The 14,772-nt window shown below is 32.2% G+C and overlaps 1 protein-coding gene across 7 annotated transcripts in view; it reads left to right on the top strand.

Annotated features, from left to right (window-relative positions):
- The first annotated feature begins 3,735 nt into the window (after nt 1-3,735).
- The window catches only part of CadN (neural cadherin), a 487,595-nt gene continuing 476,558 nt past the window's right edge, over nt 3,736-14,772 (top strand). For all 7 annotated transcript variants that reach the window (XM_088184574.1, XM_088184576.1, XM_088184572.1 and 4 more), the window contains exons 1-2: nt 3,736-3,924; nt 11,143-12,576. In XM_088184574.1, the coding sequence (XP_088040700.1) occupies nt 11,220-12,576 (1,357 nt within the window). In that variant the 5' untranslated portion in view covers nt 3,736-3,924; nt 11,143-11,219. The remainder of the gene's footprint in view (nt 3,925-11,142; nt 12,577-14,772) is intronic.

Below are 14,772 nucleotides of genomic sequence, written 5' to 3'. Positions count from 1 at the left end.
TTTATGCTTTCCTATTGGTCAAAATTCAGTTTACATATGCTTCATTCGATTCTCACTTATTGTAAGTCGTAATACTGTTATAAAAAGTCTAAATATGAAAGCTCGATAACCGAGCGCTTCCACTGTGACGGCGACGGTACAATTTTAATGCTTTTGGGGTGGATTCTAAATAGGGATCCCCTTGAATTTGGCCAAAAAAATTCATGTCACTTAATGAAATACTATGAATCTTAATGAAATGGAAATATTATAAAAACGACCACTAACTGGCTAACTTTAACCCCTCTCTGGAAAAAGCCTTTCCACAAATAACAGTTCTGGACACTTTTTGACATTGCTCATTAAGTTAATCGTTTGTTCAACGTCAATCAAAACCATCTTTATTATTTATAATGAGCTCATCAGTGAAAATTAATGGCCTTTCACTGTACATAATAAATACTTCCTGGGTTAAATTCATATCTCCATTTTATTTGATCACAGCAATGCTATTAATTGAAATAAGCTAACAATTTTTCCACATAAAAACGTGAACGAACTTCGGATTTGAGAGTTAACTAGATCGACTTTTTCATACAGAAATAGAAAAAATCTGCAGTAAATACATTGACAAACTCTTTTTTCAGAAAATAAAACGTGTTAAATATAACTACCAATTGACAGTTAACCTTTTATGTGTTGACCTGGAATATTATATATAGCAAACCTATTTATGTTTTCCGAGCTTTTCAAATGTCATAAAATAATATTGCTATATGCATGGAATCAGAATGCAAACGAATATTTTATTATAAATGTTTTATAGTTAATTTTAAGTCGACAAGAAGAAGTGCATAGAGAGTGGAATGTATATTATTTTTTGATGGCGTATTTTATTTTTTTTATTGAATAAATATGTAAAGTTATGTTATGATAGGTTATGCAGTTAAATTTATTCCAATTCAGCAGAATACAATGTAATATAAGTATTTATCATAAAGTAGCAAAAAGGACTTTTAAAAAGTGCTTTTTTTATTCCATTTATAATTTATCTCCTTTTTAATTTGTGTCACCGTAGGGCGCTTTCAGAATTGTCTCAATATGTGTGTGTGTGTGTTTATCTATCTATTATATATAATATTAATATTTATTGTCAATTTTTCTACGTCTTTTATCGTTTAATGATAATGGCACAGGGGAAAATACACATAAAATAAAAATACCTATGCTTCGCCTTTCAACGATAGCAGTAACTAATAATAAAATATTGCTCCTGTAGTCATAAGGGTTTATATCAAGATCATAGAATAAATGTAATACTGATTAGCAGTAAAAGTTTACTGGGAAATTATTTTATAATTTTACTCTCGATCTTTTTTGTATCAAAATAATAAATAATAGCTATAATGTGAAGTTACTATTGCTGTATAGACGAATGCCTTTTTTAAGTGAACAATGGTAAATTACTTGTTCACGTGTTTCAATATCATCGGTATTTATATATTTGGTCTACATAATCTGAAGCATAGTTTGTTACTTCTTAAATTATACCTAGATAAATAAATATTTTCAGTAACGACAAGCAAATCTAATTTCGCTTCTTAAAAAATCATACATTTTAGATTCATAGCGTAATTTTGTTGTTGTTGTTGTTGATTCGTTCTAACTTTAGATTATTTAATTGCATAGTATAGCTAGATATTTTGCAACTAAGATAAATATGTGTTTGCTTGCTCACTGAGTTTGAAATGCTCTTATTGAATGAAAATAACATCACGCATCGTTGACTGAAGGGTATGCGCCACACAACCCACTAAAAGTTTTGACCTATCATCGAATTTATGCAATTCAACAAGCTTATTTGCTATATAAGCTTCGTGAAATAATCTTAATAAAATACAAATACACCTCAAATGACTTTAAGGCCTTAAGATTAAATCTCTATTATTGAAGAGAAGACTGAATAATTGATTAGAGAAGACTGAGAATTTAAGAGCATTCAAAATTATTTTGTAGAGCTAGCGGATGATATTTGAAAACAACCTTTATTTATTTAAGATCATAAATGCCATAACACACTTAATGTTTTTCTATTGAATTTATTTATTACTTATAAATTATTGTCGATAAAATTTCAATTGAACTGAGGACCTAAGAACGCCATTTAAATTTATGTTTAAAACTGCAATATATTGTATTAATCTTTTCAAATATATCATATAAAGATGAAAATGTAAGTATTATTAAAAGGGATTGCACTGAAATTAAAAACATATATTTAATGTTAGCATAGCAAAGTCTTAAAAATATTGTTTTTAGTGCTCCTATTAGTAGAGCGACTTTGTGATATTCTCAGGGTAACCATATATTTCATTTGTTTACTACTGTTATAAAATTTATTCTGTGGTTACCATACAGTTGTTTTCGCTGCAGTTTTTTGACGTTGATCCAGTATCTTTTAAGTCTTGGATGCATAAATTTATTGAATAATTATAATACGACAAACAACCAAAATGTAGTTAATTTAAATTACTATAGCAAAATATAATAAGATGGTGAAGTATTATTTGGTGAAGTATCAACTAGTGCTGTACATGTAATGGATTCATATTATATTGTAGGGGGAGAGGAGGGATGGAGAGCAACTTAGTTTTTCTTGTGGCGCTAAATAAGCTAGTTAATACGTTGCACCAACACCAACGACGGAGATGGACGGACAAAGGCTATATTCAAATGGATTTATAGAAAAGACAGTTAGCGTCAATGCAAAGAGGATTAATAGTACCGACAAAGTCGATGAAAAGTGGTTTATCAGGTATTTAAATTACAAGAGTCTCATTAAGAGCGTTGCCAAATTTTCAGCAGTTTGAAAAACAGACTCTTAAAAAACACTTTTTTTGCCAAACACCTACCCTAAAAATAAAGAGTAAATAATTGCCAAAATTTTCACCAAGATCTTCTTTCTGAAAGTCAGAACTTGGCTTTCTCATTATTTTGATTACGACTTAGGATACACGAGACTTACACGAGAGTTACGACGAGTAAAGTACCAACTATATCGATATAAGAGGACCGAGAAAGCAACTACAAAGTTCTAAATCCACGAATTCAGCCCGATCTTCAGAGACGACTTAAATACTGTCTAAATCTATACAATTGCACAATTTTTACGTTATTTGTCAACTGTTGCAATAATAATAATAACTTGTAATTTTGATAACTTTTTATTAGAACAGAAATAATGAAGAGGTTTTGAATAATGAAGTATTAAAAAAGCTGATTCCAAACCAGAAATTCTCGGGTTATCCCTTAAAGATAATCTAAAAAAACAGTCTCGAACCAATCCCGAATACATTTTTTTAAATATGTCATTTCAGTGAAATCATATCGGAATACATTTTCAACGAAAGATACATATATACTTTTACTAGCGAAAATATAATTTATCTGGCAGGTGCTAATAAAATTATATGATTTCAACTTTTCCATATTTAGTAATGTATACATTTACATACATACTATTATTTATTTACATCCGATGAATAAATGTTACAGTGAATGTGTATTTTTCAGTAGTTATATTTTCACTAATGAAGTCCAAATACATTTTCACCAGTAGATATGTAATTAGTTGCATATAAAATTATCGTAATTAGACATCGGTAATAAAAATTATTATTAAAAAATATCAAACCACTTTGCGAGCTTCCTGTACTCTTCGGAGAGCTGGGTCCTGCGGGATGGAAAGCTCTCGTCGGGGTGGGGGTCGTTCGCGAGCTTTCGTGCGTCTCCGTCGCGGCTCGTGTGCACGTGCGGCAGCGGTCGCCGCTCGATAACCGGCTCGCCGATCAGTGCTCGCTCGGCCGTCGCGCGAGTAGTCTGTGTGTTGCGCGCGCGCGTCCCGCTGTCAACTCCGATCGCTCGAAATCAGACCGAATTCGACACGTAAGTATCCGCGACATGAGTGAAAAACCCTCCGCGAACCCCTCGAGGACCCGCCCGTCAAGTTAAACCCGAAGATAATCAGTGTTTATTTACGGGAGTGTTTGTTTATATGCAGCAGTGATAAAGGTGGCGGCGCGTGAATTCGAATTTCGCGCGCGTTTCGATCGATCCGTCGAAAGATCGACGCAGTGTTACTAGTGTTGATAATGTGTGATATTTACATTTTTGAAAAAATAATTTCATCGCTCGTTTATTTGCTCGTTTTAGCTATGATCTATCGCTATGATGATTTTAAAAATGCTATCATTAGTGTCCCGCACGTGTTCCCGTGTACTCCCGGTGCCGGTGCACGCTTCGTTCCCGGGACACGAAGGGGAGAGGGCGCGGGGGTGGAGTCGCGCGCCGCCCGTATTGATCGGTCGCGGCGCGCCAACCGCGCAACTATTAATACAACCGACGCGACGTCCAAAATATAAATAAAACGAACAGTCCGACTTCAAATGTGAAATCTCCGCCATTTTGTCGCCTTTCTGAAAAATGCTTCTCCTTCCCCACGGGCGGCGAAAAGGCGCGTCGCTTTTGGCTCGCAGCGTGACAGGTTTCAGCGGCGCGGCCAACGCAGTGTTACCACGCGAAAAACCACCCCCTTATTGGAAAACTCGCTTCGACTTCTTATCACTTATGTATTCTTACTTGTTCCGCTGAATAGCATTTTAAATACGGTAGAATGTCTTAGTACAACCTTATCAATAACTATAATACAATGACTTTTTCAGTACTACTCGATATTTCCTCTAATATAAACGCTTCACCTACGATAGCCATTCTATTTTTCTATAAAAATCCCCATTAATTTAAAAATAGTCGTAAGATTACATACATACATAGGCCTCACATAGATACGAAGCTGTCGTGTAAATATAATATATAGCTAAATATAATATAAATAATTATAACTACTGCAGCTTAACTTTGCTGTAAAAGTAAATAGAATATATAGATTAAATTATATATCTAGATATAATAAGACATGTAATTTTAAAGCCTCGTAAGTACTCAATAACACTACAAAGTAAAAAATTAATTAGACTCAATGAAACTGAAATATATGTAATACAAACATAATGTTTTTCTTCAAATTCGTGATCATGGCAGATACATTACTACCGAAATATCATATATGTATATACATATGAGTGACCGGATTATTACGCACACGAAAATTCCATACAGCAAAAATTCTGTACATAGGTGTTTGTTTGATTGTGAATATATTTTACTTTTAATTCCAACTGCTTTATATTTTTCTCTATTTTTAATAAAACATTGTATAACTATAAGAAGTGTAAGTGTATCTTACCAATGTAAATTACTAATATAACTGTAAAATATTTTTAAAACGTGATATTTTTAAATTAACATCTGTTATATATATATATATACAGACATTATTTTTTTATATATATTCTTAAATATATGTGTATTTTGATCATCTATGATCAGAAATTTTCGCTGTGCACAATTTTTATCCGTACAATAATCACCCATACGTATGTATATGTCTATTACTTCCACTTAATACATCGCGAAAGAAATAAATCTTACAAAAATATGTTACTAATTATTAAGAAAAATGTTTTTTATGAATAATAAATAAATGTACTATTATTAGTTAATTCAAAGCAAATTAAGCTGAAACACTGTAATGTTTGTGTATATAAACATCCATTAAATATAGTCTAGGAACTGCTAAAAAACGTTCACCCAAAAGTGGTTGTATAAATTACACTTAAAGCCATTGCTATGATTTATTGAGTTATTTTAGTTATTCTTGGAATGCAATTTAAGTAACCCAACATTTTTGAATAGTAAATATGACTAAGCGAAATTCTGGATTACGATCAAATTATATAGCAAATATATTTTTTTATTACATTATAGTCAGTACTAACTTTTTAACCTTACAAAGTGATCACTTTGAGTCTTAAATACGTATATACATAAATGGAATCGGATATTTAGGGACTACTTTTGAACGAAGCAATTGCTACACAATTACGCATTATATGTATATTTAAAAAAATATACTAAATTATTTTCTTAAAAATATACATATACATTATAAATTATTTATAAATAAATATTTTCTAGTCTTGCTAAGTCACAGTTTAATTAGATTAATTAGATAGATGATGGATAAAGTTAAATCAATTACCTGTGCTTAGTATTTACGATTTCTCGAGAAAATAAATTGTAGACTGTACTTTTTAGAAAGTCGTTAATGACCTTATATGTAATCAAAACAGTAAATGATAAATGTTATTAATTGCCTTAGAATCATATATGTAAAATATATAGTATAAAACATGTTAAAATATATACAAACTTACGTATTTGATTATGTTTTTTAGTTATAAAAAATAGGCTCGTTATAAATGGACGTAGGTTTAACCATAGATGAGCCATCCCTCAGTTGCTGTAAATTTACCGCTCGTTTCAAATACATTTAACACTTTTTAATTAGAGCGCAATATTTATCACCATTATATAGAGAAATTGGTAAGATTTGCTTTTACTTTAATAATATTTGTTATCGAAATTATGATGTTTTTATTACTACTACTACCTTGCTACAGTTTATTTAAAAATATTTTTTAATATTATAGTACATATGATAAGGCGTATGAACTGTAAAAATGATAACCTGCTATAATTAAGTGTCGAAACTAGATAATTTTATCATTATATTATGTGACAGTATTTTAATAAAATAACTATCATTATTTGCGAAGTTCAATAGGCAAGTTTATCGTTAGCTTGAATGACTGAAAGGTCTGTAAGGGATAATGCCATTATTGATATATGATTGTTGTGGTTAAATTCCTAAATGTTATTCGCGTTCTTTTTACATTCAGTTCACATAAAATAGTCTCTTGATGCATATCCTATATTATATATTAAATGGGAAGTCGTATAAAAAACGACAGTGCCTAACAATCGGATTGCGGTATGTCACATTGAAACGCAGTGACCGGTCACAGTTAACGGAAGTCAAATAGTTTAATTGAGTCAATTCAGTGCAGTGACCATTTCGTCGTTTTTTCACGTCAGCTGTTGTCATAATGTGCTTCCCAGCAGCACCGCTATTCTTAAACGATCAGAGGTCACCAAGGGTGGGCTGTGTGCCAGTAGAGCCGACGAAATACTTGTAAAATAAGCAGTATTTATAAGCCGGGCAACAAGAAAAGGTTTACGATCTCTTTTATACGAATAACTCGGTTGGTTAACCACGTGGAATAACCTCTAGTTAGGACTGTCCTCCAGTCACACGACGTACGTATTACGTACGCGTTTTGCTTCTGCTTCATAAACACGTATAATGTTATGAACGTTGAATAGTGAAGCGATGTTAATTAATATAAATAAATGCAAACTTATGCTATTTTGCTATGAAATTATGTAATTATGTAAAAAATAATTTATTTTAAATTTGTGAAGATTTTTTTCATCATCACTTTTGTTTTAATTAGTGTTTTCTTATCTTATATTAAGGTTTATTTTCTGGGTTTTCGCTGATTTTTATTAATTGAATTTATTATGTAATGCTATTCCTTAAGTATTCAGTATAATGTCTATAAGAAACAGAATAAATATGAAAACTTTTAAAGAAGATTACAAAAATTTAACACAAACATTTTAATAAAAGTTCAACACTAATAAATATTTTTATGCGAATGCACATTTTTACAAATACTTTGAGGTTGTAAAATTAAGGCAAAAATAGTCCGGTATATTTTCACTGTTCGCAGCATTTTAGGAAGATGTACAAAATGTGTTTTATATCGCGTAAAAATGCAGATATTTCAATGATTATTAGTTACATAAAGCACTTTCTTGTATAGTTATGCAAAAACAGAATCAGAGCCAGTTAAGCCCCGGATGCGGTTAACCGTCCGACGCTCAAGTTCAAAATCTCGGTTGAGATTTTTTCCCCGTCCCCAAGAATGGTACAATTACGTCGGGAACATAGAAATTGATTTCTCGGATGTTATCTGAAGTGTTCCTGTTTTGTCACATCGGGTCCCTAAACCGCACCGAGCAGGGAGATCGACTCTCGAGATAAACGACCGAAATTACACCGCTCATATCAACGGGCGATCTACGAGCCGCTAATGGTCCCGAGGAGGAGGAGGCTGTATCTCGTCTCTCAATCTCTCGACACTCCTCACGGAATGCGCGCGTAAATATCGCCCAGTTGGGCCTTGTTATGTGTACACACACTGATATTTTTTGGTCGTATAAAATATACCAATTTCGACCATCTGTCGGCGGTAAATAAGGGCCTAAGGGAAAATATAACACTTCCTCATTTGGTAAATAAATTTTCAGTGCGCTAGCGAAGCGTTAAAACGGCGAGCAAATAATTGGACAAATTAACGAAGCGTGGATGTATTCTATTAATTAATTATGTTGTAGGTTATACATGGTTAGAAACATATTTTAGAGAAATTTACAGCAACATATAGAATAACATCTTATGTTTAAAAAAATCATTCCAATAGGCCATCTGTATGTCTAATCTTGCTATTTTGGCTTATTGACTCTACACGTATTTATCAGTGCCCATTGTATCGCAACTATAATATATCAACAAACAGGACATTTTTGTGTTTAAAAGATATCAACAAGATATTAGACCACTGCCATTTAAATTTGGTCACGAAACCCTTCAATATATGACACAACATAACACAACTCTAATATACTCGTAAGATCACTTCGTATGTGATCTTCTACAGCCTCTATTTGACACGCAATGTCTAGATCAAGTACCACTGTCGGAATACACTATATTTTATTTTTTAATCAAAACAAGAATCAAAAATCTTTGCAAAGATAATACATGTTCAACAGTTTTGATAAGATGTAGTTAAGCACTTATTAATTGTTATAATTAACATTAAAATATGTATGTATGTTTTACTGTTATAAATATAAATTCACTAACTGTTTCAGTAAAATAATATTTTAATGTATTTTAACCGAAAGGTACATATGTATGTATATATTAAACTAGCAAAAATATATTTTAACTGATAGGCGTTAGTGAAATTATATGCTCAATTTGACAGTTGCGAATCGTTCATTTGCTGTTCAAACACAAACTAAACCTTAACAAATTTACCTAATGAAAGATAAAAATGATTAGGACAAGTTGGATTTGCTTAATTTGTTAGGTTTGAGTTTGAAAATATAGATTAAATGTGCAAAAAGCAATAAAGTCAACAATGATTTGCAAACAAATTTTAATACAAACGGAGCCGCGTCAAAAAATTACAATCTGTCCATTTTAATAATAATGTTTATTGTGAAAGTTCTACATAGAAAGAGGGCGCTTTTGAAGGCAATGTTCCGCTGGCAGCTCCTATGTACATAACGCCTGATATTTTTTTCTCAAATTATATCTTAAAATTAATAATATTATAAATAAGAAAACTAAATAAATAAAACATATTTTAAATATTTAATTTATTATATAAATATTTCTTTATAATTGAATATAACAATTATTATAAATATAATTAAAAATAATTTACAGTAGTATCATATTGCCCCATTTTATTGATTTTTTTTAATTAAAAATAAATTTCAATAGGTAATATTCTAATTAAAAACTTGTAATAAATAAATACAGTTCAAAAAAATATGTTTTAAAATTAATATAATACCGTTTATATTATATTATATATATTTAATTTAACTTCTAAAGTTAATTCTGCTAAAATATTTTTTTTTCATATAATATACACCTTAAACGATATAATACAGAATAAATAGTTTTTTCTTGTTATTATATTTAATGATCATTAAATTATGTTTATAAATATCATTAAAAATAGCTTGGACATAAAGGGTTAAACTTATTAATCCACTCTCAATTAAATCTTATCTTATAAAATAATATATTTTTAAACTGTTTTATTGTTTTCAAAAATATTACGAAGAGTGTGATATAACTTTCAATTGTTTGATTTGAATATGTAATTAAATTCATTTATTAGATTTTTTATAATAGTGCATTGAAGCAATGGCTGAGTATTCTTTTATTATATAAAGTGTTTTATACTAATAATATATTTAAAATGTCTGCATTGACCAGTTAGCTTATTAGTTATAAGTACTAAAGCCATGACCATTGTCGATTCTTTACAATTCCAACCGTGCCTATGGGCTAACCCACGAAATTACTGCATTGCGTGCAATAAATAATAGAAGCAATGCACTTGTATAGAGATACGCCCCGCCCTTGCGCCATTCCGTAGAAATGTGCTTTAGTTCTACACCACGCCACTTTTTTATTTATCTTCTCACTCCACATTATTCTTTGTTCTCTCTGCATTTGATTTCAATTCGAATTATTAGCCTTCAGTTTGATTGAGTACCAAAAAAACATCCATTCTCCACTTTCATAATAACTATTTTTTTCAAGTTTGTTCGGCAGCGAAGGGTTTAAGATACCACTCCGACGTGGGTCGACGATATATTGCGATTTGCTCGTATTTTTCTCCAACAAAAGAGGAGAATGTCACGTGGGCCGGGAGAACTATTCCATTGAAACCTATTTATGGTTGGCCTTTTTTTATTTACGTGGCATTTTTTTAGTCAACAGGCGGGATTAAAATCTATCCTCGTCCGCGTCGTTTGTATGATACTTTAGCGCTGATCGATTTTGGAAATTTGATCGTTCGACACCCAAAACGTCAGTTTGTTTTATTTCCCTTCAAAAGGCGACGATACGATCACTCCCTCGATATATACACAAAAAAAAGGAAAAGAGTGTGCGTCAGGCGTGAATAATTCAATTCGTCGTTTCGTAAAACGTACAATGAGCATTAAGATTGCTTTTTATGGAATTCCACAATTTCCGAGGGGTAAAAATTCTATTAATTATGAAAGAAATGTCAGGAGGGGGGTTTCACTGGTTTTATTAAACATTTAGAATTCAGAAGGGGCAAGTATGACCTTTAAGTTTCGTGCGAATGTTTATTTTTGTATATGCATCAGTATATTCAAGGGTCGTTTATTGCATTGTTTTCTTTTTACTGATATGATTCTGTTTCATATCGTTAGTATGTACTAAATATGTTTTAATTTAATTAAATTGACTAATGTCGTCATTTATGACTGTTATTAAAATAAGATTGTGTTTATTTTCAGACGGATTAACGCATGGGAAGATGAGGCTGGAGATAAACAGCACATAGCCCTAGAATAGATTGGCTCAGGCAGCAAGGATGGAGCGGACCAGGTTTTGGAGAAGACAGTGCGCTAAGCCGCTGGGGCTCATGATGCTCCTGCTGGCTGAAGCCGCCTGTCAAAACGTTCTACCTCACGACGTTCATCCGGGTTTCAGTGTGAAAAAGTTCTCAACGAATCTATCGTCAAACTTTATACAGTATAAAATTATGGACCCGGAGTATTCAAAGTTTTTTACAGTTCTTGGCGACGGTTTAGTTATGACCACGTCTGACTTGACGCCGCTCATAAACCAACCCGTTAATCTTTTCGTCATGGAACAGACGCCGAATAGCACAGCCACCCATCTCATACCCATATACGTGCTGGACCGCAGAGAAATTCTACAGTTCAAAGCCGACGTGTTGCAGGCGCAGGGTGAGGTCATGGAAAACGCACCAGCCGGCACCAAAGTGGAAAACATACCCTTGATCCTAGCCACGTCGATACATAGCACTTATCCAATCACGTACAGGATAATATCGGGTAATCAAGACGCTGCTTTCGCGTTCCAGGACAGCGTCACGCTGAAGATTCATCCCAATTTGACCGTCGATCACGAGAACAGGGGAGCCTGGTTGGTGACTGCTAAGCCATTGGATAAAGAGAAGAAGGCTTTGTACGATTTGAAAATCCAAGCCAGCGACTTTAGAGGCGTGAACAAAGCGTTAGCGAAAGTGGCCGTTTACGTCGTGAACGAAAACGAAAATTCGCCCGTGTTCGTGAAAAAGGTGTATCGGTTCGCGGTGAACGGCACTAAAGTTTTAGACAATAACGGCAACGAGACAATCAGCTGGAAGAGGTTCACGTCTATCGGAAAGGTCGAAGCCAAAGACGAGGACGGAGACAGGGTGGCTTATAGCTTATCGTCTCCCAGCAATCTTGTGGTCATCGTTCCGCAAACGGGCGAGATCATGTTGACCGGCGAACCGGAACTGCCAGAAGTCGAGATAAAAGTAGAAGCTCACGATTTAGCTACTCCATCGTTAAAATCGAAAGTTCCGACTAAGGTTTTCATCGAGTTCTTACCGCCTACTTTGGATAGCGAGACCAGGATAGATATGGATAACGAAATACCTCAAGTTTTACACAGGGACAAGCGCAGGGTGACCAGAGCTGTCAGGCCCACCAAGAGGATCGAATTCACAGAGGCCGACGGCGAAACCGAAGGTCGCAGCGTTTTCCAGCTGGAGAAGGAAACCGACAAGGAAACGTTCAAGATTCGCGATGAAAATGTGTGGGTCACGGTTGATTCGAGTGGTGTTGTGAAAGTTAAAAAGAAGTGGGACTTCGAAGAGCTTGGACCGGAGAAGACCATCGACTTTTGGGTGACCATCACGAACGCAGGAAACGGAGGTGAGTCATATTTTAATTATTATTAAAAATTCACGTTTATTTTTGGTCTCGCTTTAAAATTAGCAGGGAATTCAATTAGCGTTTTCTCGCGATGAAAGCTGTCTAATAAATTGTAAGGATTAATAAAAGCTCAATTATGCTTACCGGATTTGCCTTTATTCTTGATTACTTGAGAGAAATTTCGCGCGGATTCATCAAAATCGCTGCCTTCAATGGGACCGTAATTTAGTTGGAGATGTTTATCGAACCCTTATTTAATGCGATTAATTCACCATGTCGTATAACGCGTCGAAAATCTGGTATAACATTGCAAAGGTTATTAAATTGATGTAGTATATAAAAAATGAAGTTTGAATTTCTTGAGAATGTAATGCAAAGACATCTTCCTTTACTATTTTTAATTAAAAAGTGTTTGCAAACCTCTGCTCATTGACAGAAGCAAATAGACTCATAATCTCCAATTTCAATATTGAACTAAAAGCTTTTAATGAAATAAATCCGTTCTCCCAACATTGCACTTATGATGTCATAGTAAGCAAAGCATATACCGACTGTAAATTTAATCCTTTTCTGTTGTTAAATAATTATAACATAATTTATTTTCCGACATATTTTATCCTATTAGTCAAGAGGTTAACAACACATATACATATAGCAATAAAAATACTTGTTTGATTATATTTAACAGGTAAAAATATATAGTAATAATATTTTATTAAAAATTTAGTGGATTTATATTAAGGCTTAATCATATTATTAAATATCTATACACATTTATTGAACAGATTGAGAATGCTTAAAATCAAAATGTACCACATGTAAAATACGAGATTTTTTAGATAAAATAAATAATTACTTAATAATTTTGTGTGTACAACCCTTTGGGGCAAATATATTACTGTATGCTTACATATTAATATTGCTTTATGAATGATTTAAGTTTGATGTTCCACGTGTTTTATTAACTTGGTGGGTTTGTTTAATCGTCATGTGGTTTATTTCTAGAGGGTGATGGTGTTACATTTTAGGCGATACTACTATAAACTTATATTAAATGTAAAATCAGATATATTATATGTAGCGTTTGAATCAAGCGTTTCTTTTAACCTAGGGGCTCTCAAAGTAGTCGATATGCCTATATATTAAATACATGTTATGATTTTATATTATATGTAATTTTGAGACATGTTGATTTAAAAAATCAGTTTTTTAATGATTTTAGTAAAATAATTATTATAATGCTTATTTATATTAAATGTATGCGATATAAAAATAACACTAAAAAATTTTGCAAAGTTGTGAAATTCTTGATGGGGAAGATTAGTAAATAGTTAGGAAAATCTTAATCTATGTTAATTTGACAAATAATTTTAGTTTACTAAACCGACGAATAACATTTTAGCCAAAAAATATAAGGCATTTTTTTCGTTTTTTTATTATTGATTTATTTTTATTCAATCATTATATTAATGTTTTGCGTTTTAATTAGCTTAAAAATGAAAAGACAAAACACATGCTCTTCAATGTAAAATAACCATAATAATTTAATCATTGAATTAAATTTTTCTTAATATTTCGATCTTATGAACAGTTTTTACTTAACATTATTCAAAGTATTGTAATATATTTAATTTAGAAGCATTTTAAAAATAAATATTTGTAAAATCATTATATGTGAAAAGCTAAAAAAAATTAAAACACATAATTAGCATGATTATGTTTTAATTTTTTTAGCATTTTGTGCTATAATTATATAGTTTTTGGTTTTGATATCGAAAGGGTATGACATTGCAGCCAAATAGACTTTTGGAAAAGCTAGTAACAGTTTAGTTTATAAACAAACCATCTGATCACCCCGTCCCAATCTTTTATTAGACAAGAAAAGGAATTAAAAAAGTTTGGCTTAAATGTCATCTGGACTATCAACTATTGATTTGATACTAATCTCGGTCATTTTTGACAGTTTATTTTTATTACTTTTTCACACATCATGCCTACGAGAGATTAACTTAAACATTTCAGTGACCCCGAAAACTATGGACTCGACACCAATATCAGTCGTTTTATTTATCTCCACTTCTCACCCTCCATGCTGATGGAGGATTAAAGTAGATTTAAACGGTTTCCGGAGTGTCACTATTCATCTCAGTGACCCCGAAAACTATGGGCTCATCACCAATATCGGTTTTTACATGT

Source organism: Plectrocnemia conspersa, unplaced genomic scaffold, assembly GCF_051122295.1.
Source record: "Plectrocnemia conspersa isolate PC_06_02 unplaced genomic scaffold, ASM5112229v1 ptg000004l, whole genome shotgun sequence".
Lineage (NCBI taxonomy): Eukaryota > Metazoa > Arthropoda > Insecta > Trichoptera > Polycentropodidae > Plectrocnemia > Plectrocnemia conspersa.
This window is presented reverse-complemented; position numbering and strand designations above follow the sequence as displayed.